Source organism: Coregonus lavaretus (genome assembly GCF_964263955.1).
Source record: "Coregonus lavaretus genome assembly, chromosome: 16".
Taxonomy (NCBI): domain Eukaryota; kingdom Metazoa; phylum Chordata; class Actinopteri; order Salmoniformes; family Salmonidae; genus Coregonus; species Coregonus lavaretus.
The window spans coordinates 4828134-4854982 of NC_140003.1; the positions used below are offsets into that span (position 1 = coordinate 4828134).

At 42.7% G+C, this 26849-nt stretch overlaps 1 protein-coding gene across 1 annotated transcript in view; it reads left to right on the forward strand.

Annotated features, from left to right (window-relative positions):
• Positions 1 to 6696: 6696 nt before the first annotated feature.
• dnah7 (dynein, axonemal, heavy chain 7) overlaps positions 6697 to 26849 on the forward strand; it is a gene marked incomplete at both ends in the record, with an annotated part of 219285 nt that continues 199132 nt past the window's right edge. The window contains 13 exons of the mRNA XM_084179224.1: positions 6697 to 6708; positions 10751 to 10822; positions 11062 to 11164; positions 13225 to 13405; positions 13555 to 13645; positions 13762 to 13942; positions 14169 to 14241; positions 14600 to 14725; positions 14884 to 15003; positions 22178 to 22361; positions 22443 to 22622; positions 24147 to 24419; positions 26722 to 26849. Coding sequence (XP_084035350.1) covers positions 6697 to 6708; positions 10751 to 10822; positions 11062 to 11164; positions 13225 to 13405; positions 13555 to 13645; positions 13762 to 13942; positions 14169 to 14241; positions 14600 to 14725; positions 14884 to 15003; positions 22178 to 22361; positions 22443 to 22622; positions 24147 to 24419; positions 26722 to 26849 — 1724 coding nt within the window. The remainder of the gene's footprint in view (positions 6709 to 10750; positions 10823 to 11061; positions 11165 to 13224; positions 13406 to 13554; positions 13646 to 13761; positions 13943 to 14168; positions 14242 to 14599; positions 14726 to 14883; positions 15004 to 22177; positions 22362 to 22442; positions 22623 to 24146; positions 24420 to 26721) is intronic.

Sequence of the window (26849 nt, forward strand, 5' to 3'; positions counted from 1 at the left end):
CGAACAGTTGTGTTGATTATAATCCTAGTGTCTGTCTGTATGTCAACATCTAGGGTGAGAGCAGACCAAGGCGTGAGAATGTGGACATCGCAAGATGCATGTTTCATGTCCGTGGTTGTGGCAGGGGAAGCTTTATCTCTGGTGAAAGTGCGGAATACATAGATTATGACCACATATTATTGACATTTGACTGGTTCTATACTTTCTAGAGTATAGTTAGGCAGGTGGCCTACACCTAAATTATAATCACTGCACTGAGTAGAGAAGAAAAACTGTGCTGTTTCATGCATAACTGGTATTTAAATGCTTTGCAACGGAGTGCCTTATTCAAACATGGAGTGCCTTTATAGAGTAAAGTCGTACCGTAAAAAAAACCCAAGTATGACAGCTGTGATGGAAACAGGAAGTTTTGGTACAATTTGATAAATGCAGACAGATAATTTGTTCGTTGGACATGGTGCGATCTTTTTGCCAGTAAAATTAATAATGCGAGAAATGGCAGTGGAAACGCCTTTATGCGCAAATATTGATATAATAACCATCATATCAAAGTTAACTTAGTCACGCAATGATACAGTATGTTGTGTGGTCCTCCCACTATGCCTCGGGAAACCATGCTGTTTATTAGGCTACAGATTAAATAAATGATGAACTTCACAGGGTGGTGAAAGTGCACAGTGATCTTTGATGCTCCTATCCAATAAATATTTAGGGTCTTATTCTGGTGACATGATGATCGATACTTGGCTGCCATTTGACAAATACAAATATTCTTGTTCTTATCCATAATAATCTCATCATGTAGACTAGCCTAACCGCATAGCCTACAGTGTGTGAAGCTGTTGGATCTGCAAGCTGTTGGCTAGAACGCATGTACCAAGACCAGAGTGGGCACATTTGCTATTTAACACAACCATTTTTGTAAAAAAACTAATCGGTAGAGTTGAAAATGCGATGGATTTTGTGTAGACTCAGTCATCATGCACTGATTTTGTATCTTCAACAAGTCCATTTGGTTGAAACACCACTGTTAGGAAAATGTTTTCTTTACGCAGACTTTAGAATATTCACATGAAAATCTGTCGCCAATTGGATGGAAACCTAGCTATATAATCCAATGTCAATTCAATCTCTCACATGCATTGAAGAAAACTGTTTAGAAACAGATCAATTCAACAGGAGACGGTAAAGTAGAAATGCAAAGTGCCTTAGAATACTTTGACCAATTACATCTCCTTATGCTCAGAAAGGTTAAAATAAATGAATTGTGCAGGACAGAGGACTGGGTATGATGTTGAAAGTTTCATTATGTTCCTTCAAATGTTATATCTCATATGCATTTAGGTTTGAACAGTTATGGCGTGACGTGTGGATGGACGTGTCAAACATATTTTACAATGTCCTACACAGTTTGGAAGATGAGGGCTCCCTTGACCCGTCAAACAATGCGCACAGAATAGGTGAAGCCTATGTATTCCTCCCACACCTCCAAGCAGACCTAGACAGCTTTACCAATGGATGGGATAAACATTCCCTGCACACTGAGCAAAATCTGACCCCCATCCAGCAATGGGAAATGGGACAAGCACAGAATCCTGTCACCTTCCCTGGCAATGTGGCGGTATAGATTTAAAGGAGACACTATGAAAATGTAATTAGTCTTATCTGAAAAAAGGTGGTTGTTTGTAAATTAACATGATTTTCCATGTTTAGGATTTAAACAACTTGGACAGGGACTATGCCTGCCTCCCGGAGGAGTACGGCCAGGGAATTGTGGTCCCACCAGTGGAGTGCCCGCTGACAAGAGCAGGATATGACACTGCTCAGAGCAGCCATCGACCCAACCTCACAATCTCGAGACTATGGACAAGATATTTATGCATCTGTTTTGAACTAAGTGTTGCTACTTACTGAATGATCCTTATACCTCTGCTTTATACTGTCACAATGAATATCCGTCTAGTCCAGTAATTTTAAATTGCTGCAATGTTATGAATTGTGATCGCAGCGAAATGAGACCAATTGGCTGATTTTGATTGGTTACATGTCCCTTATATAGTGGGAGGTGATAATACAATCATATTGTTTACATAACAGTTATTTTATACAAGCAGCAATTCCAGAACACAATGGCCTTGTGTTAGGGTGCAGGCATACCAGGAGTCTATGAAAGGCATAACATCAGTCCAACACAGAACATATCCCTTGAGAAGTTACAACAGCTCACCCAAAATGTTGCCACCACACTATGGACAACAGAATCAATGTTTATTTAAATGACTAAAATGTAGTCTAAAACAGAAGTGTTTGAACACAAAAGAGCTGCAGTCATCATTAAATGTGAAAACTTTGAATTTACCTTCTCAAAAAAATGTTTTACTATATGGGAAGAGGTGATCATTTTGACAGAAATAAACCTTCAAATAGAAACAATCGACACTGAATGTCATGTGATACAATATGTAACGTAGAAACATAACAAAAGTGATGCAATTAAGCATGTGGAGTAATGAGTAGGATTCTGTGTTGACATGTAAAAGTGATTACTTTTGATAACGCTTTATCTGGCTCACCAATGAAAACGCATTTGATATGTATGTTTGTGGATGATGCACCATGCTGCCTTGTTGACAACATGACTGACACGTCACGGGCCATAGGTCGGTGTCCTGCGGCTCAGCAAAATCGAACTATATAGTTAAGTAACGTATTCAGTGCTTAATTTGAGCCGGATCCTGCACCTCTCAGATTTGACTTTGTTCCGGCACCTATTTGCCCAGATCCGGTACCTCTCGCGGCATGATTTATACATTATTTCACTGTTCGCACTGTAGACATTCTAATAAATGCGGTTTGCTGATGTCAACGTTGTGAACAGAGTGCCCCGTCGTGGCGGTGGGGTTATGGTATGGGCAGGCATATCTACGGACAACGAACACAATTGCATTTTATCGATGGCAATTTGAATGCACAAAAATACAGTGAAGAGACACTGAGGCCCATTTTTATTTTTTTAAAGGTGACCAACAGATGCATATCTGTATTTCCAGACATGTGAAATCCATAGATTAGGGCCTAATGAATGTATTTCAATTGACTGATTTCCTCATATGAACTGTAACTCAGTAGAAATCTATGAAATTGTTACATGTTACATGTTTATACAATACATGTCATGGTATCAAGCAAGATTGGGTCGAGGCTTCAGGTATTGTTATGGGAATAGCTATTTAAGGTTGTCGCTGTTTTATATCACTCACTCAGGGCAAACCTTTTCCTACGGCTGGCAGTGGCTAGCTGTAACGTTACAGGCATGCAATCTTGCGATTCATTCCATTCCCCTTGATAGTCTGACATCAAAGCCAGCCAACTAATAAAACTAACGTACTTCAAAATTCTCAGTCACAGGTTAATAATGTACGAATATTAGAAAAGGATCTATCTAATACATTTAATGGAAAAACCATGTAACTACTTAGGTAAACATATGAATTACTTGTTGCCGAAAGTTCGGTGTTGGTAACGTTAATTGGTTAGACATGTTCAGAACATGGGGAAAGAGTTGGCGTGTAGTGGTGAAGTCAGACCGTCTGTTTAAGAAACCAATATAAAAATATCCTGTATATTATGTTAATTGTTTGAGTTAAGATGAACCGTCACTCCAAAACTAGTGGACCAATGGAGACTCATTGTCTACGCCTCCCTCTAAACCCCGCTCTTCACGACTTTTTTGCCAAAACTCGCAATTGAAAATACTGTCAGTGAAGGCAAAGAAACAGATATAGAAAGCGAAGATATGAGTAACGTAACCAAAAAGGTAGTAAATGCAGGCAAGAGCGTAAGGCAACATTGTTTCAATATGATTGATTGTTGGGAAAGTTGAACTGAAAACGATTTTTGCATAGAATTATTTGCTTGCAAGTTTTGGGGTTTTGCTTTTGATATCATTATTTTAGTTTACAATTATATACATTTTGCTTTGAATTGTTTGGTTTTTGACTTCAACATCCATTACTTCGCCCTTCCTCGAAAATATCATGTTTACATTTTCAACTTTTTTTAATGTTTACGATTTATTTTATTTTAAATGCAATACATATGCCGTGATTATTCAGTGCTCCTGAATGCTCCGGCCCAAGTCAAGCACCATAGACCCGCAACATATAGGCTAAATAGAGACTTTTCTTTGCTGGCGTTCTATAAGAACTCCCCCTTGTTCTACCAACAATTTGCGCGCGTCGCTCTCGTGCAGCAATGTTTGTAAACACAGAAAGGGGTCTATTGGTAGCTCTCCAAGAATAGGGTTTAGAGCAGGGGTGTCAAACGTCCGGCCCGCGGGCCGGATCAGGCCCGCAAACGGGTTTAATCCGGCCCGCGAGATGATTTTGTAAAGTATAAAAATGAGCTGCAATTTTTCAATAAAAGAAACTGCTGTTCCAATTGTGTCCACTGGATGGCAATTGTGTTAAGTAAGCAAACTGTTTATACCGGGGCAGAGCAAATAGGTCAAGCAAGTGCAGCCAGTCCGGATGAGCTACTTTGTTTTGCCCGCGATATTTATTACGGCTTCTACTTTTAACAATATGTGCTTTGGCACCCTCATTGCCCCAATATGTCTCTGTCAAAAAAGAGAAAAGTGGACGCAGAGTGCAGAGTGTTCCAAGAAAAATTGTCATCCTTCTATTTATTCACGGAATTGAATGGGAAAGCTGTATGTTGCAGTGCTGAAAGAATATAACCTTCGTCGCCACTATGTGAGTCTTCATGCCGACAAATATAACAACTTTCAAGGACAGCGGAGAAGAGAGAAGGTGAATGAACTGTTGGTGGGTCTGAAGAAACAGCAGTCTGTGTTTACTCACAGCCGAGACAGTGACGCTGCAGTGAAAGCTTGCTACCTCATTGCTAATTAAATCGCAGTGGCTTCAAAACCATTTAGTGAGGGTGAATTTGTAAAAACATGCATGATGAAGGCAGCAGAGATTGTGTGCCCTGAAAAGCACCAGGCTTTTGCAAATATCAGCCTGACAAGAAACACAGTTGCAGACAGGATTTCCGATCTTTCAGTGGATTTGGACAGCCAGTTGAAGCAAAAAGTAAAGTCATTTATTGCGTTTTCGGTTGCAATTGATGAAAGCACGGACATTACAGATGTTGCACAACTGCCATTTTCATCCGCGGAGTTGATGACACATTGACCGTCACCGAGGAGTTCGTGGAGTTGGTGCCGATGACAGATACAACGACAGCAGCTGATATTTTCACTGCACTCGTCGGCGCGCTGGACAGGGTTGGAGTGGACTGGTCCCGCGCTGTCAGCCTGGCTACAGATGGTGCGCCCTCAATGATCGGGAAAAAAGCAGGCGTTGTGACAAAGTTCAGAGAGAAAGTGCAATCTGCAAATGGAGGACGTGAGCTAAAATGAGTTTGACACCCCTGGTTTAGAGCCTGTACTAGAAGCACTCAGGCTGCGGTTACACAAAGCAACTTTAACGCAATTTTAGTTGCAGTTGCAGGTTGCAAGTGACATCCTCTCATGCAATTTTGCTGTTACATGAAGCAACTCAAACGCGATTAAAATGGCATGCAACTGGCAATCAAATTGAAGCTGCTTGTTTGAGAATTCCAAACTCACCCCATGTCATCTGCTGCATTACGTCGTGGTTTCACAAATTATTTGTTTATCCAACCGTTTGATTATTGTAACAGAGATTTGGGCTCACTTCGAAATTACATTTATTGACTGCTAAACCATGTACACAAATATGCATACATCTTGTTTTGATGGGCTGTTGCTGCAACTAGTTGCACAAAGTTGAAAAGTTTCAACTGGATGCAACCAAGCTGCAGATGAGTTACTTATTAGTTGCAAGGGGTCGTTTCATGAAGCAATCAAGAAGCAACTCAGTTGCAAGCAACTAGAATTGAATGCAAGTTGCATCCTGTAATGGCAACCATACAATCGCCCTCATTGGCTTAAAAAGAATGGACTGGCGGTCTGCACTGTTGCATTTACATAGCAGACGCTCTTATCCAGAGCGATTTACAGTTAGTGAGTGCATACATTTTCATACTGTTCTTCAAGCAAATGCGATTTTGTTGAAATTGTTAAAAGTAGTCCTTGTGCATAGATTTGCATGGGTTGTTTAACTTTGCAATCATTCGTTTTTGTTTGGCATACATTTTTAAGTGAAAAATCTGAGTCTCAGCGTAATTCTGTTATAATGGAATTGCCCTGTAGCCTCCAGTACAGGAATGGGCGTGGTTGAGATGAGGAGACATGACGCGTCGCTTCCTTAGCAACCAGACTGGCAAGTGGCAACAGCTCGCTATCCGAAACGCTGAAACCAAAGGAGAAATATACTTATTTGGCTGATTTTAGCTATGAAAGAAACCAGATAACGCCACATTTTATGGGCATACAATTGTTAGATACTTGTATAAAAAAAAAAAAAAAAAAGTTATTAGCTAGCTTTGCAAAGAAGGGAGGAACATGCAGGTTTCTTAGTTGTAGCGTTTTGCGAAAATTATGTGGTGACAATATTTTATGTGCCGCTAACGTTGCTACGTTACTTCCTCTAACTAACGTTAGCTGACTTCGACCAGTTCTTCAAACAGTTTACAAAAGTTACATTTGTTTAAATAGGGCAATCACTAGTATGAAGAGGTAAACAGCATTTCTTTACATTCTTCAACATGGAAGCTCAGGTGAGTTTGCTCTAACGTGACCCACATAATAGCAAAATTACTAAAGTTAACTAAAATCTCCAAGATTCTGACAGCATTAACGTTAGCCTAACCCGGCGCAATGCCACTTTGTTTGGGAAGCTGAGGATGGCAATGGAATATCATATTAACAATGACCAGCAGGAACAGCTAACCCATTCATAGATTTACCCACTGGGCACACCACATTATTTCAACGTGGATAATTGGGTAATATTTGGCTGAGACGTTGGTAAATTTGATTTAACCTATATTCACCCACTCAAAAAGACAGCCACAAGTTAGTTGAATGTCCAATGTCACTATGCTTTCAACCATCTAAAAGCACAACCAAATTCCAATGGAAAAACAGTCAGATTTTTGGTTTAGTTGTCACCCAAATGTCTAGCACATCAAAGTTCAAATGGGAATACAATGTCAAGAGATTTGTTTTATTTATACAACATATGAATGTGTTATCAGTGTGCTTAATCTAATAGCAGAACCAAATGACCTGGATAGAAATTGAGATTACATTAAAAGTACATGGTGCAAGTGATTAATGCCGTTCGAGATTCTGTGCAGATTACAGCAATTGTGAAGATCTCCACAGACTTGCTACGACCTATGCATGCTATCTTGAACATGCACACATCATATGATTAATTGAGAAGACATTTATAGTTATAGTAACCTCAATTTGGCAGTGGATGTTACTCATTTTAAGGTTGAATGTTACATTATTTATTTTTTTAGGTAGCCTTAACTTATTTACTGTATTGCAAAATAAATATTGAATTGTGTTTGGTTGACAACGCAACCATATATCAACATTTAGCAATTAGTTCCATCTGAACCACTGGCTTAATCCCATTCTTTAACTTTTTGGTTGAGATGGAGAAATGAATCCAACATATAATTAGTTAACTTCACGACAAGTTAATAGGCTATTTATTGTATTTCAAAAGTGATAGTGAATTGTTTGGTTGTCAATGCAACCAAATATCAACATTTTAAGGAGATTTATCTTCTGCTTGGATAGTTCCATCTGTGCCACTGACTTAGTCTGGCTTTAATTTCAGTTTGTCTACCAATTCATATGTTAAATTGTCTATGGTTGTCAATGGTTGTCTATGTACAAATGTGGTTACCATGATGACATAATCCTGTGGTTGAAATTTAATCCTGACAACAATTTACGTTGATGACTTTTTGCAAATCCAATGTATTTTCCACGTAGATTCCATGTCACAATACATTGACAAATTACATTGAAACAACGTTGATTCAACCATTTTGTGCCAAGTGGGTAAACTAGGCCTACCTTTAGCGCCTTCTGATAGTATCTTCTGGCCGGAGGAGTTTTGTTAAGACCGCCGACGCTTGCTCTGAACATTAACATGCATCACTTGCGGTACGGTTTTGGAAATATAAGGTCGGAACGTATCTTTCATTTCAGCGAGAAATAATTTTCTAAAATAAAAGGTTACATTTCTACATACCTTTATAGGATTAGGGTTCCCACACGGCCATATTTCAGAGTCGACTACCTATGCTAATTATCTATCTGCGTCTCTGAACACCTGTGTGTAAACGGAAGACGTGTTGTCACTGAAAAATACTGACGGCGGCAACTGTGTTAAAACCGGTTAAAACAGTGTACAGTAAATGCATATTTTGCATTTGTGAATTTATTTTTGTGATATGAAAGTAGAGGCCTTTTATGTTTCTAGAACCGTACTGCAATTTTCGATTCACGTTTAGATGTAGTATTTGTCTGTTTTGGCAGCCATAGTCAATTTGCCTCTAAACAGAACATGTAAGGTCCTTGGACTATAAGGAGTAACCTTAGGCTCCCTCCATTATTGGGCTAAGGAACAGCAGGACAGACTGTGGCTTAAAATACATTTTGAAGCTACATTATTTGTTTACAAAGACTCAAATGACAACAAAAACATGAACAATTGCATATAATAGTCATGTAGCCTATACAGTACCTAGGTACCTAGGCTGTAATTACATTCTTCGACAATAAATGGATATACAGTCAGATGAAAAAGTAAGTACTCCCCCTGGAGTATTTTTTATTTTTTTTTTGTTGATATTTGAGCTAAATTCCAACCACATTCATTGATAAAGGTAACCCAGTTTAACACTTTTTTTTTTTTTTTTAAATAAATGTTAAACAAAGAAAGCCCTCGAACATGACACAGTTGAATCAGTACTGTAAAGAAGAGTTGGCAAAAATTCCTCCCAGTCGGTGTAAGAGACTGATAGACAGTTACAAGAAACGTCTACATTAAGTTATTTCAGCCAAAGGTGGCAACACCAGCTATTGAAGCTAGGGGTGTACTTATTTTTTCAGCATTTCTGTTGATTTTTGATGAATAATTGATTGCAAAGTATAATCTTTCAGTATTATTTGTTAAATTAGGTTACCTTTATCTGTGAATAGTGTTGAAGTGAAGATTACATATCCATCTGTCCAAATATCTACAAAATAAAGAACTTTCACATGACTGTATAGATTCACTGAGTGTACAAAACATGAAGGGGATGATACAGGTTAAAGAAGGATTTTTAAGCCTTGAGTCAATTGAGACATGAATTGTGTATGTGTGCCATTCAGAGGGTGAATGGGGAAGACACAATATTTAAGTGCCTTTGAACTGGGCTTGGCAGTAGGTGCCAGGTGTACTGGTTTGTGTCAAGAACTGCAAAGCTGCTGGGTTTTTCACAATAATTTCCTGTGTGCAACAAGAATGGTCCACCACCCAAAGGACATCCAGCCAACTTGACACAACTGTGGGAAGTATTGGAGTCAACATGGGCCAGCATCCCTGTGGGGTGGTGCAACTCAATATTAGGAAGGTGTTCAAGTCTTCTTGGGTATGACACTACAAGCTTGGCACACGTGTATTTGGGGAGTTTCTCCCATTCTTCTCTGCAGATCCTTTCAAGCTCTGTCAGGTTGGATGGGGAGCGTCGCTGTACAGCTATTTTCAGGTCTCTCCAGAGATGTTCGATCGGGTTCAAGTCCGGGCTCTGGCTGGGCCACTCAAGGACACTCAGAGACTTGTCCCAAAGGCACTCCTGCTTTGTCTTGGCTGTGTGCTTAGGTTCGTTGTTCTGTTGGAAGGTGAACCTTCACCCTAGTCTGACGTCCTGAGCGCTCTGGAGCAGGTTTTCATCAAGGATCTCTCTGTACTTTGCTCCGTTCATCTTTCCCTCGATCCTGACTAGTCTCCCAGTCCCTGCCTCTGAAAAACATCCCCACAGCATGATGCTGCCACCAACATGCTTCACCGTAGTGATGGTACCAGGTTTCCTCCAGACGTGACGCTTGGAATTCAGGCAAAAGAGTTCAAACTTGGTTTCATCAAACCAGAGAATCTTGTTTCTCATGGTCTGAGAGTCCTTTAGGTGCCTTTTGGCAAACTCCAAGTGGGCTGTCATGTGCCTGTTACTGAGGAGTGGCTTCCGTCTGGCCACTCTACCATAAAGGTCTGATTGGTGGAGTGCCTCGACACAATCCTGTCTCGGAGCTCTACGGACAATTCCTTCAACCTCATGGCTTGGTTTTTGCTCTGACATGCACTGTCAACTGTGGGACCTTATATAGACAGGTGTGTGCCTTTCCAACTCATGTCCAATCAATTGAATTTACCACAGGTGGACTCTAATCAAGTTGTAGAAACATCTCAAGGATGATTAATGGAAACAGGATGCACCTGAGCTAAATTTCGGGTCTCATAGCAAAGGGTCTGAATACTTATGTAAATAATGTATTTATGTTTTTATTTTTAATACATTTGCAAAAAAATCGCTTTGTCATTATGGGTATTGTGTGTAGATTGATGAGGGAAACATTTTATTTAATCCATTTTAGAATAAGGCTGTAACGTAACAAAATGTGGAAAAAGTCAAGGGGTCTGAATACTTTCCGAGTGCACTGTATACAGTATATAACTGTTACTCAGTGACATTTGTCATGTCCAGCTAGCCATCTAGGACTGAATGACAATGTTCAACGTTCTCTTCACAGAAGTCTTTGCATAATAAGAAGCTGCCCAAGATCCCTGACAGTTCAACCCGCCTCCTACCACAACTTCCACAGGTACGGTGCCTAACATCAGTCTCCCAGGCTTTGGCAATTGCTAACCAGTAAGCATATGTAACAGACAAGTTTGCACACTACATGCTAAGCATAATGTCTTGGTATTGCATTATAGAAAGTGTGGGTGGTGTAACTCCAATAACTAACAATCCAATTGTTACATTTCCAATTGTTTAAAGTCATTAGTCCCATACTCTCTCATTTTGCACTCAACTATTCCATCATATTCGTCTTCAAAGATCCGCTCCAAACCCCAGTGGCAGGAGACAGCTCCTGCCTTTGTTCTGCAGTCGCCAGTCAGAGGAGAGTCCCATGGCTTTGGGGCGGCAGTTAGATTCTCCGGTAAGTTATGTTCTCACTGATATAGGCTGGTAGCAAATAGGACATAGTTTCAACTCCGTTGTAGTTTTCAAAACATATAATTCACCAAAGGTGACTCAAATGGAGAACAGCACATTGTATGTTGCAATCAATGAGTTGACATAGCTCCTTACAATAACAAGACTTATGGATTTTTTAAACATACACGCACCCTCCACAAACAGTGAATTGAGTGGTAAGGAAATTATGGATGTCATAACTGACTTCCCTCACCATGTTTTTTCTTAGCCTCACATACTGTGACTGCGTGGAATATAATCCCGTCACCCCAATGCCCCATATGTTTCTTTTTGACCTATATGATGATGTCCATCCACTGTAACTGCGTGGACAAGGCAATACTATGCTTTATATTCCCCCCCCCCCCCCCCTATACAGTGAGGGGAAAAAAGTATTCGATCCCCTGCTGATTTTGTACGTTTGCCCACTGACAAATAAATTATCAGTCTATAATTTTAATGGTAGGTTTATTTGAACAGTGAGAGACAGAATAACAACAGAAAAATCCAGAAAAACGCATGTCAAAAATGTTATAAAATGATTTGCATTTTAATGAGGGAAATAAGTATTTGACCCCTCTGCAAAACATGACTTAGTACTTGGTGGCAAAACCCTTGTTGGCAATCACAGAGGTCAGACGTTTCTTGTAGTTGGCCACCAGGTTTGCACACATCTCAGGAGGGATTTTGTCCCACTCCTCTTTGCAGATCTCCTCCAAGTCATTAAGGTTTCGAGCCTGACGTTTTGCAACTCGAACCTTCAGCTCCCTCCACAGATTTTCTATGGGATTATGGTCTGGAGACTGGCTAGGCCACTCCAATACCTTAATGTGCTTCTTCTTGAGCCACTCCTTTGTTGCCTTGGCCGTGTGTTTTGGGTCATTGTCATGCTGAAATACCCATCCACGACCCATTTTCAATGCCCTGGCTGAGGGAAGATTTGACGGTACATGGCCCCGTCCATCGTCCCTTTGATGCGGTGAAGTTGTTCTGTCCCCTTAGCAGAAAAACACCCCCAAAGCATAATGTTTCCACCTCCATGTTTGACGGTGGGGATGGTGTTCTTGGGGTCATAGGCAGCATTCCTCCTCCTCCAAACACGGCGAGTTGAGTTGATGCCAAAGAGCTCAATTTTGGTCTCATCTGACCACAACACTTTCACCCAGTTCTCCTCTGAATCATTCATATGTTCATTGGCAAACTTCAGACGGGCATGTATATGTGCTTTCTTGAGCAGGGGGACCTTGCAGGCGCTGCAGGATTTCAGTCCTTCACGGCGTAGTGTGTTACCAATTGTTTTCTTGGTGACTATGGTCCCAGCTGCCTTGAGATCATTGACACGATCCTCCTGTGTAGTTCTGGGCTGATTCCTCACCGTTCTCATGATCATTGCAACTCCACAAGGTGAGATCTTGCATGGAGCCCCAGGCCGAGGGAGATTGACAGTTCTTTTGTGTTTCTTCCATTTGCGAATAATCGCACCAACTGTTGTCACCTTCTCACCAAGCTGCTTGGCGATGGTCTTGTAGCCCATTCCAGCCTTGTGTAGGTCTACAATCTTGTCCCTGACATCCTTGGAGAGCTCTTTGGTCTTGGCCATGGTGGAGAGCTTGGAATCTGATTGATTGATTGCTTCTGTGGACAGGTGTCTTTTATACAGGTAACAAACTCAGATTAGGAGCACTCCCTTTAAGAGTGTGCTCCTAATCTCAGTTTGTTACCTGTATAAAAGTATAAAAGACACCTGGGAGCCAGAAATCTTTCTGATTGAGAGGGGGTCAAATACTTACTTATTTCCCTCATTAAAATGCAAATCAATTTATAACATTTTTGACATTTGGATTTTTTGTTGTTGTTATTCTGTCTCTCACTGTTCAAATAAACCTACCATTAAAATTATAGACTGATCATTTCTTTGTCAGTGGGCAAACGTACAAAATCAGCAGGGGATCAAATACTTTTTTCCCTCACTGTATGTGTCTTATGTGACCTATATTGATGTGTCTCCACTGTCCACTGTAGGAGATGTGCTGGGTGGAGGGTCGGGGACCAGGCGTTACCAGAGCCTGAACAGAGGTCTGGAGGACTCCCAGAGCAGAGAGGCTGGCCTGTCATCAGAGTCCTCCAAACATTGCAGCAGTAGCCACACTCAGCCCAAAAAAGACCGAGAGCACTTCCGCAGTGCCCTGGTCAGCATAATCCTGTGAGTCCAATCAAAAAATCAATCAATCCATACATGGCCTATTCATCTCCATCCATCCAAACATCCACCCACCGACTCACCTGATGCTCGGTAGCACTTTTCACTAAAATACAACATTATCCTTTAACCAAATCTCTCCTGTGTTTCAGGCAGCATGAGTCTGCCAGTGGTAAAACCATTGTGGAGGACAGTCAGCCCCCTACCTGTGGGTCCCCCACAGCTACAGAGAAGGATATCCTGGTAAGGGAAGGTGCTATTTGGGTATATATCGTTAATTAATAGGTCCAAAAAAATGAATGTAGCAACTGTGGATTGCCTCTTTAATGTGTCTTATCTTTTTATGGCCACCTTGTCAGAGATATTACTATTACATCCGCAATGGGATCGACACAGAGCATGTGGCAGCCATGGAGGACTCCTGGCTGGAGAATGTTCTGGACCTGGTGCCCACTCACCTGAAGAGGCTGACTAGGACCATAGAGCTGCTATCAGACGAGATGAAGGAGGACTACCTGCTCAGTGTGAAGAAAGCCATCGGTACTTAACCCAACACGAATCCATCTTTGTTCTTTAAATGATCATTAAGACATATCTGTCTGTAGACTCTGATTTTTTCTGTACCTCCAGCTTTCACGGTAGCACATGCATAACAATAACGTCTCTAGATTCTGTTCTAAAATGTACATATCTATTATTATTCTCTCTGTCTTTTGCTGCACAGACTTGCTTTTTAAGTAATGCTGTTTTGTTGTCGCCGTTTCAGTGGATTTCGTACTTCGGGACCCAAGGGAAAACGATGAAGACAAGGTCAAAGATGTTCCTCCTCACAGAGTTGAGTAAGTCCCATAAAATGGAGAGAGGATGTGACAATATGTGCAGTACTTTGAAACACACTTGGTCCTGTTAGCGGTTGATGTTATTCTTCAATAACACAGACCCCAAAGCAAATCAGGGGGAGAAAACCACTTGGGCTCAGATTAATTGCCTATAGAAAAAAAGGAATGTCTCCTTAGTGTTTTGTTGGTCCCCAACTTGGTTGTTTAATAAAGCAACATTTTGACTGTCATGGTTTTCAGTTACTTGACAAAGACCTTAAATGTTCTAACTAGCCTTTTTTTGTCAAATTGTATTCCTCTTAAAAATATTAAACTTCTTCTTATCCTCTATTCCTTGCTGTACATTTTCACTCCTAAGAATGGAGGTGGTCCCTAAACCATGGAACAAATCGTTCCTTCATGCTCAAAAGAGGATGAGAGACAAGCTGCACGCCATCAACCCCACTATGCTGTCAGTACTGGACCTGTGGCATGTGTCTTTCAAGTGAGGACACTTCCATCCTATTCTCATAGTCTTATTTCCTTCTATCTTTTTCTTCTCTTTCACTGTCCCAAGCCTTTATATTCTTTATTGCCATCTTGTTTGCTCTATGTCTGCCTCTCTTTTTCTTTAATCTCTCACCCCATACGCTCTACTTGTAGGAAGATGCGTCTCATCGATGTTGAGGAGTTCCACAACAGGCAGGAGTCCATGGAGCTCTCCATCTTCCAGCATCTAGTCACCAGACACATTGAGTGTGCCAAGGACATTCTCCTCAAAAAGTATGAATACATGTAATAGAGTAGGTCCCCACTGGGTTAGAACCAGGGACCTGCATACTGACACTTTGCACTTACATTTCCTATCACCCCACAAAGGCCATGTCCCTTGCTGAGAAAGGAAACAACTACTTCAGGTCTCAGGAGGATTGATGTCACTTGCAGGATGAATACTACAAGTGCACTGCTAACTAGCTAGCGATTCCACATTGGCTTGTGTTAGGTTCTGACAGACAGAGTGAAAAACTAACGGACAACTAGTAAAAGCTCAAACCAAGTTTATTCACCCACTGGGTCAAACAGCTGCAAAGACAAAGACATATTTACACAAGCACATATAGTTATACCCTCCTTCTAGGTGGAGTCCACTCCTTGCACCTCAGAGAACTGGGAATACATGTTCACAGCCGATTGATGTGTTGGTCCATGATACATTTCAGAAAGAGTAAAATGTATCCCGCTTGGTGCTACAGGCCTTCCAGTGGTAGTATTATACAGCAACCCCTCAGTGTCTACTTGGCACCCATGTTCTAACCACTCCCACATTTCTTTCTTGTTAGTTTGCTGCTGTAAATCTTTTACACTTAGAATCCCAGCCTTGGTATTTACAATATTTACATTCCTTAACACCTTCTCTTACTAAGGCTGCCTCATTGGCCGTTTCGTCTGCTCGGCGATTCCCTATGGCTATTTTATCTGTGCGACTAGTATGAGCTTCACATTTCACCACTGCTAATTTACTGGGTAGCTGACACGCTTCTAATAATGCTTCTACTTCATGTCCATTTTTAATTGGTGTTCCTGTAACCGTTAACATGCCCAGTTGAGACCACAATGTACCGAAATCATGAACTACCCCAAAATGCATATTGAGAATCAGTGTATATTGTAACATTCTCCCCTTCCGACAACCTACAGGCCTCGGCTAACACATACAGTGGGGGAAAAAAGTATTTAGTCAGCCACCAATTGTGCAAGTTCTCCCACTTAAAAAGATGAGGGAGGCCTGTAATTTTCATCATAGGTACACGTCAACTATGACAGACAAATTGAGAGAAAAAGATCCAGAAAATCACATTTTAGGATTTTTTATGAATTTATTTGCAAATTATGGTGGAAAATAAGTATTTGGTCACCTACAAACAAGCAAGATTTCTGGCTCTCACAGACCTGTAACTTCTTCTTTAAGAGGCTCCTCTGTCCTCCACTCGTTACCTGTATTAATGGCACCTGTTTGAACTTGTTATCCGTATAAAAGACACCTGTCCACAACCTCAAACAGTCACACTCCAAACTCCACTATGGCCAAGACCAAAGAGCTGTCAAAGGACACCAGAAACAAAATTGTAGACCTGCACCAGGCTGGGAAGACTGAATCTGCAATAGGTAAGCAGCTTGGTTTGAAGAAATCAACTGTGGGAGCAATTATTAGGAAATGGAAGACATACAAGACCACTGATAATCTCCCTCGATTTGGGGCTCCACGCAAGATCTCACCCCGTGGGGTCAAAATGATCACAAGAACGGTGAGCAAAAATCCCAGAACCACACGGGGGGACCTAGTGAATGACCTGCAGAGAGCTGGCACCAAAGTAACAAAGCCTACCATCAGTAACACACTACGCCGCCAGGGACTCAAATCCTGCAGTGCCAGACGTGTCCCCCTGCTTAAGCCAGTACATGTCCAGGCCCGTCTGAAGTTTGCTAGAGTGCATTTGGATGATCCAGAAGAGGATTGGGAGAATGTCATATGGTCAGATGAAACCAAAATATAACTTTTTGGTAAAAACTCAACTCGTCGTGTTTGGAGGACAAAGAATGCTGAGTTGCATCCAAAGAACACCATACCTACTGTGAAGCATGGGGGTGGAAACACCATGCTTTGGGGCTGTTTTTCTGCAAAGGGACCAGGACGACTGATCCGTGTAAAGGAAAGAATGAATGGGGCCATGTATCGTGAGATTTTGAGTGAAAACCTCCTTCCATCAGCAAGGGCATTGAAGATGAAACGTGGCTGGGTCTTTCAGCATGACAATGATCCCAAACACACCGCCCAGGCAACGAAGGAGTGGCTTCGTAAGAAGCATTTCAAGGTCCTGGAGTGGCCTAGCCAGTCTCCAGATCTCAACCCCATAGAAAATCTTTGGAGGGAGTTGAAAGTCCGTGTTGCCCAGCGACAGCCCCAAAACATCACTGCTCTAGAGGAGATCTGCATGGAGGAATGGGCCAAAATACCAGCAACAGTGTGTGAAAACCTTGTGAAGACTTACAGAAAACGTTTGACCTGTGTCATTGCCAACAAAGGGTATATAACAAAGTATTGAGAAACTTTTGTTATTGACCAAATACTTATTTTCCACCATAATTTGCAAATAAATTCATTAATAATCCTACAATGTGATTTTCTAGATTTTATTTTCTCGTTTTGTCTGTCATAGTTGACGTGTACCTATGATGAAAATTACAGGCCTCTCTCATCTTTTTAAGTGGGAGAACTTGCACAATTGGTGGCTGACTAAATACTTTTTTTCCCCACTGTATAACTCTGCCCCCTAGGCTGACACAGAGACTGGCAGTGGGCCAGCCTTTACTACACCCCTGTCATCACACACAGCGTACCCTGTTACTCTCTTTCCTTCTATGGTCATGTAGCTAGAGCCCGATTCCAATTATGTCTCTTGCAAATCGGGCCGAGGCTTTGGAGTAATTTGATCTGGGTCACATATGTGCGATTCACCCTCCCCAGGCAAAGGCATTAATGAAGCAGGATTCAAAGCACCAATTTTATGGAATTGTAGATTTTCCCCATTTAACGTTAACTCCCATTTTGTCCATGTTGTGCTTTTGTGCTGTTAACTATGGTTGCTACAGCGTGTGGAACATACAGATCCACTTTTTGCCCCATTGTAATCGAAGCCTTGTTAAGCAACACCATCTCTGTCTCTTGTACTGCCCTCAGACACGGTGGCATTCCTCTCGCCACCGAGTCTAACGATTTACTCCAGTACATTACTGGTCTCTTTTCCCCCATGATTTTGTGTATCTACTGCACTACAATTTTAAAAGGTAATTATAGGTTTGGCAACCCCAATGCTGGCGCTTGACACAATTGCTTCTTTAGCTCGACAAACGCTTCCTCACACTCTTGACTCCACTCTATTCTTTCATGGGGACCCTTCCCCCCCTTTCGTCAATTCTGTAAGTGGCTCAACAATTTCAGAAAACGACCCCCCATTGTCAGATTAGTACGTAACGCATCATCCATCCGATCCACATAATTTTGTATTCATTCTTTTGGACCCTGACTACAGTTACTAATTTGCATCCGGTCGAAACAATATATTCCCAACTGTAGTCTCCGGGTCACATGCTTCGCGTCCGGAGGACCAAGCCGACGTTCGATATCCCTGTGCGAGTGTTGGCAACATGGCCTTTGGCAAAAGCGAGCGTACAATATGATCTTAATCACCAGCATGAAACCCCAAAATGATACAGTGTTTCCTTAGGAAACTGATAAATTCCTGTCCCTCCTTAACTGAATCCGGTGCCTCTTTCATAATACTACGCATTTCGATCACAATCAGTGGCTGATGGTGATGCTGAATTTGAATCCGTACTTGGGGATGCGCGTCTTCGTGAATAGGATTGTCCTCCCATGGTACTATTTGTCCCAGATAATATGTAACCGGGGTCGCGTGTGTTCGAACGGGGCGCACATCTCTATGATTACCTGGATCATGCTGATACACTATCCAGTCCGGTACTACTATATCCGGACTCGTAATTTGCCTCGTAATTTGCCTGTCGCAACCCATATCAGTCTTTTTCCTCTTTAAGAGAGGGGTATAATGGTGGCCCACTAGATGTGACCTGTTTCACCTTGTAGCATGGGGCGAACGTCGGAGGAATTGCATATACTCCTCCACACATGAGTTGTTTTATTAGTTTTTGTCTATCCTCAAGGGCTCCCTCTAATTCCTGGTTTAGGTTTTTACTCTTTTCTAGCGCAATAGCCAATTCCTGCTTCTGTTCATCTAATCTATGCACACGCCCTTCGGACACGCCCTTCCATTTTACCTCGCAGTTCTCTATTTTTCTGATTTTCCATCTTTTACTGCAGCTGATAAAATGCCGTGGTTAGGATGCCTGCATATTGTGGTCTGGACCGTTCTCTGATTTCAGTATTCCACACTACGATTGCATCCATACACTCCTGGCTGGTTTTAAACTTTCCATCTACGGGATGTGTACCAATTTTGTCCAGTTTGGTTAATTTTCCCCACCATTTATTTGGTTCTTGGTGCTGATCATATGCCTTTTTTAGTGCCTCTAATGCTTTGGTAACATTTCCCCCTTCTACCCCTCCCACTCCGGGAGTCTCCTGGCCTCTAGAAGCGATATCAGTTATTATTGACTCGGCATCGCCCCCCAACGGCGTTAAGTATTAACAGCTTAGGCTACCAGTAATTTGTCCACCCCTCCGTATACTTTTGGTGCTGGATGACACTGTTGTGTCTCAATTCCCCATAGGCAATTGTGGAAGACTAATGTGTAGCATGGGGAAGGGGTTTTAGTCCAATTTCTCTACATAAATACCACTGTTCCCAACATCGCTCATTACCATAATTACTCACAGTTGTCCTCCTATTTCCACCTAATCTGTCATGGTTCCACGCCCCAATAGGGCATAAACCAATACATCTATTGCTACTGCTACTACACACGAATCATGTTCAAACATTCATACACACATACACACACCCTACGGCTTCACGGCCACTGCGGCTGGGACTTTTGTCCCTCTTACGGATCTCGCAGGGGAATATCCCCACTAGGGACCTATCCTACACAGAACCTACCCAACACTCTAGTGCCACTCTAGGATCTCGCAGAGAGCTAGCTCCACTTGGGACCTATCCTAATGGAACCTACCCTAAACCATGTATTTCTATGGATCTCGCAGAGGAACACCCCCACTCGGGAACTATCCTTACGGAACCTACCCTAAACCATGTATTTACAACCGGTCGAAAGACAATGGGACTACTGTATAAGCTCAGGCTTTCTAGGTCCGTATCCTATTATTGTTCAGCCTATGACTCTCATCTCCCCAAGATATCAGAATGAGTGGTAACAGTTGTAGGAACTGTGCCTACCTTGTTTTTTTGTGCCGGCTCCTGCTCCACTGATTCGGACTCACCAGTTCAACTGTAAATCGTGGTGAATCCTGCCGACAACGCCAACTGTTAGTTTTTCACTCTGTTTGTCAGAACCTAACGGACAACTAGTCATAGCTCAAACCAAGTTTATTCACCCACTGGGTCAAAGACAAATACATGTTTACACAAGCACATATATTTATACCCTCCTTCTAGGCGGAGTCCACTCCTTTCACCTCTAGACAGCCAATACATATCTGTTGCTAGGCAGGAACTTAAATGGTGACTGTTCCTTCTCACTTCATCTGACCTGACCATGGCCCGAATTCCTCACTCCTCCCTAATTCACGGCTGTCCTACCAGTTACTGAAACCAGACGGTTACCAATTTCCTCACTCCATAGGATCCATGAGATTTAACAATAACATGTTCTAACAGAATGTAAGCTCTGCACTCCCCCTTCCTCACTCAGTAAGTTTCCACACACCTATTTGTTATCCCTCCATTAACCCCAACATATACATTCATTATACATGTATAGTAATCAAATAAGTTCTCATATAGTAACATGAATAAGTATATTTCAAGCTAGAATCCAACACTGGAATCCAATACCAGCGGAGGCTGTTGAGGGGAGGACGGCTCATAATAATGGCTGGAATGGAGCAAATGGAATGGCATCAAACACATGGAAACCATGGGTGTTTCTCAAAATGCATTCTACCATGCTCTGAGCATGCAAATTGGAGCACGGCAGAGTTGGAGTATGAGTCCAAATCAAAGTATGCGAAACGGAGCATGGAGGGCACTTCTCGAATGCGTGCTCCGTTTGTAAATATTTAGAAATGTGCGTCGATGCAAGCTTCAACGAAAAGTATGCAAAGAAATATGAAGCAACAAAGTAAAAAATTATGCAACATTTCTTGAAATAAATTATTGAGCTGAAGCGATAATGAAATGTTGACTATTCACATGTCATATGTTGCCTGAAAACAATATTTTATCTTGATACATTAATAAATACATGCTGTGTTCATTTTGGCATGCTTACCTGCCTACATACCGTAGATCGCAAGCCCATAACTCAATAGGGCTAACTGGCTAGCTACAACTGTTAGCTAGCCAGATAGCCACGAAGAATTGTTAGCTAGCAACCTCATGAATAATTGACATCTATCTTGCATAATATTAGTTTTAGGTCATTTTTGCCTGTTAAACTATCTGGCTAGCTACATTATTACGATTCACATATAGCTAGCTGATAGTTATGAAGTAAAACGGTTGCTTTGTGTATATCTTGTTTCGTCTCTATTGCCATTGTCCTGACTGGAAGACGGTTCAGTGAATGGCTAAGTCCCAAGTCCATAGTAAGTCAATAGGGCTAATTGGCTAGCTAGCTAGCCATGAAGAATTGGTAGCTACCCACGAGAAATGTACATCTACCTTGCATAACATTAGTTTGAGGTCATTTTTGCCTGTTTAACTAGCTGGCTAGATAGATTATTATGATTCACATAACTAGCTGATAATTATGAATAAAAACGTTTGCTTTGTGTATATCTTGTTTCGTCTATTGTTGCCATTGTCCTGGCTGGAAGAAGGTTCAGTGAATGGGGAGGTGAAGCGTGAGGTCATACAGTAGGGGGAGTGTGAGTGCTTCTCAAATGTAATGTTTTATGCATTGTCCACACTCGTCCTCACAATAACTTACTCAAGAGAACGTCATTGGAGAATGCTCTCGAAGCATGAGAGTGTGGAGGACGGTAGAATGCATATTGAGAAACACCCCATGTGTTTGATGTATTTGATACCATTCCACTCATTATGCTCCAACCATTACCACGAGCCCGTCCTCCCCAATTAAGGTGCCACCAACCTCCTGTGCTTGATACAGCCAAACACCTTAACATAACTGTAGCAGGCTTCCGAGGTGCCATTTCAGTGAAAAGTAGCATCTTAGCCGGGCTGTGTCTGTCTTCCATTTCTAGCCTATACCCTAACTGTGTGCTTCTGAACAGGTGGTTTCCCGAAGTTCAGCACATTTACTACCAGGGGAACAAACGCAAGCTGGTCCCCAGCAACACCAACGCAGCCAAACTGCAGTCCTTCTTCAACTGTGTGGCTGCCCTGATGACCTCACAGCTCCAGAGCCTAGCACTGGAGTCCATCCAGGATTACACACACCTCATTGCCCAGGACCCGGTAACTACAATACACACACACACACACACACACACACACAGTGTATGCCAGTCATTTTGATTTTGGGGTCCTATCTCCCAGTACTCGGTGAGGGCCTATGAGCACCCAGGCTTTGTCCTGCGTCTGATCCTGGATGAGAACGACATCAAGATTGAGCCTGACTTCAAAGACTTTGAGGTCATCCTTCTCAACGTCTACGACATCATGCTAAAATCCATCAGCTTAGTGCCGCGTGTGGAGACAAAGCTCTACTCAGAATGGGTAATATACAGTGCCTTCGGAAAATATTCAGACACCTTGACTTTTTCCACATTTTGTTACAGCCTTATTCTAAAATTGATTAAATAAATAAAAATCATCAGCAATCTACACACAATACCCCATAATGACAAAGTGAAAACAGGTTTTTGGAATGTTTGCACATTTATAAAAAATAAAAAAACATAAATACCTTATTAACATTAATATTTAGACCCTTTGCTAGGGTCCCCAAGAACACAGTGGCCTCCATTATTCTTAAATGGAAGAAGTTTTGAACCACCAAGACTCTTCCTAGAGCTGGCCGCCCGGCCAAACTGAGCAATCGGGGGAGAAGAGCCTTGATCAGGGAGGTGACCAAGAACCTGATGGTCACCCTGACAAAGCTCTAGAGTTCCTCTGTGGAGATGGAAGAACCTTCCAGAAGGACAACCATCTCTGCAGCACTCCACCAATTAGGCCTTTATGGTAGAGTGGCCAGACGGAAGCCACTCCTCAGTAAAAGGCACATGACAGCCCGCTTGGAGTTTGCCAAAAGGCACATAAAGACTCTCAGACCATGAGAAACAAGATTCTTTGGTCTGATGAAACCAAGATTGAACTCTTTGGCCTGAATGCCAATTGTCACTTCTGGAGGAAACCTGGCACCATCCCTATGGTGAAGCATGGTGGTGGCAGCATCATGCTGTGGGGATGTTTTTTAGAGGCAGGTACTCTGAGACTAGTCAGGATCGAGGGAAAGATGAACGGAGAAAAGTACAGAGAGATTCTTGATGAAAACCTGCTCCAGAGCGCTGAGGACCTCAGACTGTCGTCGAAGGTTCACCTTCCAATAGGACAACGACCCTAATCACACAGCCAAGACAACGTAGGAGTGGCTTCGGGACAAGTCTCTGAATGTCCTTGAGTGGCCCAGCCAGAGCCCGGACCTGAACCCGATCGAACATATCTGGAGAGACCTGAAAATAGCTGTGCAGCAACGCTCCCCATCCAAACTGACTGAGCTTGAGAGGATCTGCAGAGAAGAATGGGAGAAACTCTCCAAATACACGTGTGCCAAGCTTTTAGCATCATACCCAAGAAGACTTGAGGCTGTAATCGCTGCCAAAGTTGCTTCAACAAAGTACTGAGTAAAGGCTCTGAATACTTATGTAAGGGTGATATTACAGTTTTTTAAATTTATAAATTAGCAAAAAATTATAAAATCCTGTTTTTGCTTTGTCATTATGGGGCATTGTGTGCAGGTTGATGAGAAGAAGAAAAAAACAACAACATTGAATCAATTTTAGAATAAGGCTGTAACTTAACAAAATGTGGAAAAAGTCAAGGTGTGTGTGTGTGTGTGTGTGTGTATGTTGGGATGACCCTGAGCATTTGACTCTCTTTGGCGTGAATGGAAGAAGTATAGATCCTACTATGTCTGTTTGTGTGTCTGTCAATAACCCTCACATCTCACTGCACGAGTATAAGACTTAACACCCAACATATCACCTCATCTACCTTCCATCCTACCCCGCTCTTCCCAAGCCGGGCTGCCAGAGCGGGGGCACGCTCAAGCCCATCGTCCTCCCGGAGATCATGCAGGCCCAGCAGGAGGAGTTGAGGAGGGTAATCTGGGAGGAGAGCTCCGGGCCTCTGGACCATGTGCGCCTCTACGACAAGTACGCTCCCCTGGTGTCCCAGCAGGCCCAGGATGACGTGGAGCAGTTCCTCCGCGAGCAGCACTCCTTCCCGGAGATCATGATGGAGGTCACCCGCTACCAACAGCTGGCCGACGAGATCCAGTACAGCTCCAGCAAGGTGTGGATCTAGTTTAGACCAAATGTTAAATTTTAGTCAATTTTAAAGATACACTATGGAAGTTGAATTGCTCATTTTGGATAATAACAATAAGTAGGCCTACATTCAAAAGTAAATTCATTTATGGAAGGTGAAACACACTTTATCTTTGTTGAGGACATTTTGGCCTGTGACATGATAAACATACGAAATGAAGATATACTCAATAGGTACTGGGTGCCTGAGGGTATGGACTGTTTGGATTTGTTAGGAGGATATCAAATCAAATTTAATTTGCCACATGCGCCAAATACAGCAGGTGTAGACCTTACAGTGAAATGCTTACTTACAAGCCCTTAACCAACAATGCAGTTTTAAGAAAAAATTGATAAGTCAAAAATTAAAAATAATTAAAGAGCAGCAGTAAAATAAAATAACAGTAGGGAGGCTATATACAGGGGATACCGGTACAGAGTCAATGTGCGGGGGCACAGGTTAGTCGAGGTAATTGAGGTAATATGTACATGTGGGTAGAGTTAAAGTGACTATGCATAGATAATAAACGGAGAGTAGCAGCAGCGTAAAAGAGGGGGTGGGGTGGGGGGACAATGCAAACAGTCCGGGTGGCCAAGATTAGCTGTTCAGGAGTCTTATGGCTTGGGGGTAGAAGCTGCTAAGAAGCCTTTTGGACCTAGAGTTGGCGCTCCGGTACCGCTTGCCGTGCTGTAGCAGAGAGAACAGTCTATGACTAGGGTGGCTGGAGTCTTTGACAATTTTTAGGGCCTTCCTCTGACACCGCCTGGTATAGAGGTCCTGGATGGCAGGAAGCTTGGCCCCAGTGATGTATTGGGCCATACGGACTACCCTCTGTAGTGCCTTGCGGTCGGAGGCCGAGCAGTTGCCATACCAGTCAGTGATGCAACCAGTCAGGATGCTCTCGATGGTGCAGCTGTATAACTTTTTGAGGATCTGAGGACCCATGCCAAATCTTTTCAGTCTCCTGAGGGGGAATAGGTTTTGTCGTGCCCTCTTCACGATTGTCTTGGTGTGTTTGGAACATGATAGTTTGTTGGTGATGTGGACACCAAGGAACTTGAAGCTCTCAACCTGTTCCACTACAGCCCCGTCAATGAGAATGAGGGTGTGCTCAGTCCTCTTTTTTTTTCCTGTAGTCCACAATCATCTCCTTTGTCTTGATCACGTTGAGGGAGAGGTTGTTATCCTGGCACCATACGGCCAGGTCTCTGACCTCCTCCCTATAGGCTGTCTCATCTTTGTTGGTGATCAGGCCTACCACTGTTGTGTCGTCGGCAAACTTAATGATGGTGTTGGAGTTGTGCCTGGTCATGCAGTCATGGGTGAACAGGGAGTACAGGAGGGGACTGAGCACGCACCCCTGAGGGGCCCCCGTGTTGAGGATCAGCGTGGCATATGTGTTGTTATCTACCCTTACCACCTGGGGGCGGCCCGTCTGGAAGTCCAGGATCCAGTTGCAGAGGGAGGTGTTTAGTCCCAGGGTCCTTAGCTTAGTGATGAGCTTTGAGGGCACTATCGTGTTGAACGCTGAGCTGTAGTCAATGAATAGCATTCTCACGTAGGTGTTCTTCTTGTCCAGGTGGGAAAGGGCAGTGTGGAGTGCAATAGAGATTGCATCATCTGTGGATCTGTTGGGACGGTATGCAAATTGTAGTGGGTCTATGGTTTCTGGGATAATGGTGTTGATGTGAGCCATGACCAGCCTTTCAAAGCACTTCATGGCTACAGACATGAGTGCTACGGGTCGGTGGTCATTTTGGCAGGTTATCTTAGTGTTCTTGGGCACAGGGACTATAGTGGTCTGCTTGAAACATGTTGGTATTACAGACTCAGTCAGGGACATGTTGAAAATGTCAGTGAAGACACTTGCCAGTTGGTCAGCACATGCTCAGAGTATGCGTCCTGGTAATCCGTCTGGCCCTGCGGCCTTGTGACCTGCTTACAACTCTTACTCACATCGGCTACGGAGAGCGTGATCACATAGTCATTCGGAACAGCTGATGCTCTCATGCATGCTTCAGTGTTGCTTGCCTCGATGCGAGCGTATAAGGGATTTAGCTCGTCTGGTAGGCCCTTGTCACTGGGCAGCTCGCTTCACTGCAGTTATTTTGAGCAGTGATAGACTATTGCAACCATTGTTGGTATTGACCATGATAAAGTGTTGCTAGGAGTTAGGGTAACAACACCAGTTTCAAGCAGCGTTGTTAACAAGCTCTGGTCGTTCAAACATTGTTGCATATAGAGATTTTTCATTGTCTTCTCTTCTCTGCCAAATTGTGCTCAACAGGTGGTGCGACTGGGTATGTTCGAGGTGCACTGCCACGAACTTGTCCGTGCCCTGGTGAAGCGTGCCGAGGGACTGCGGCAACAACTGGTCACACATATGTTGGAAAACCACCAGGAAATGAACAAGAA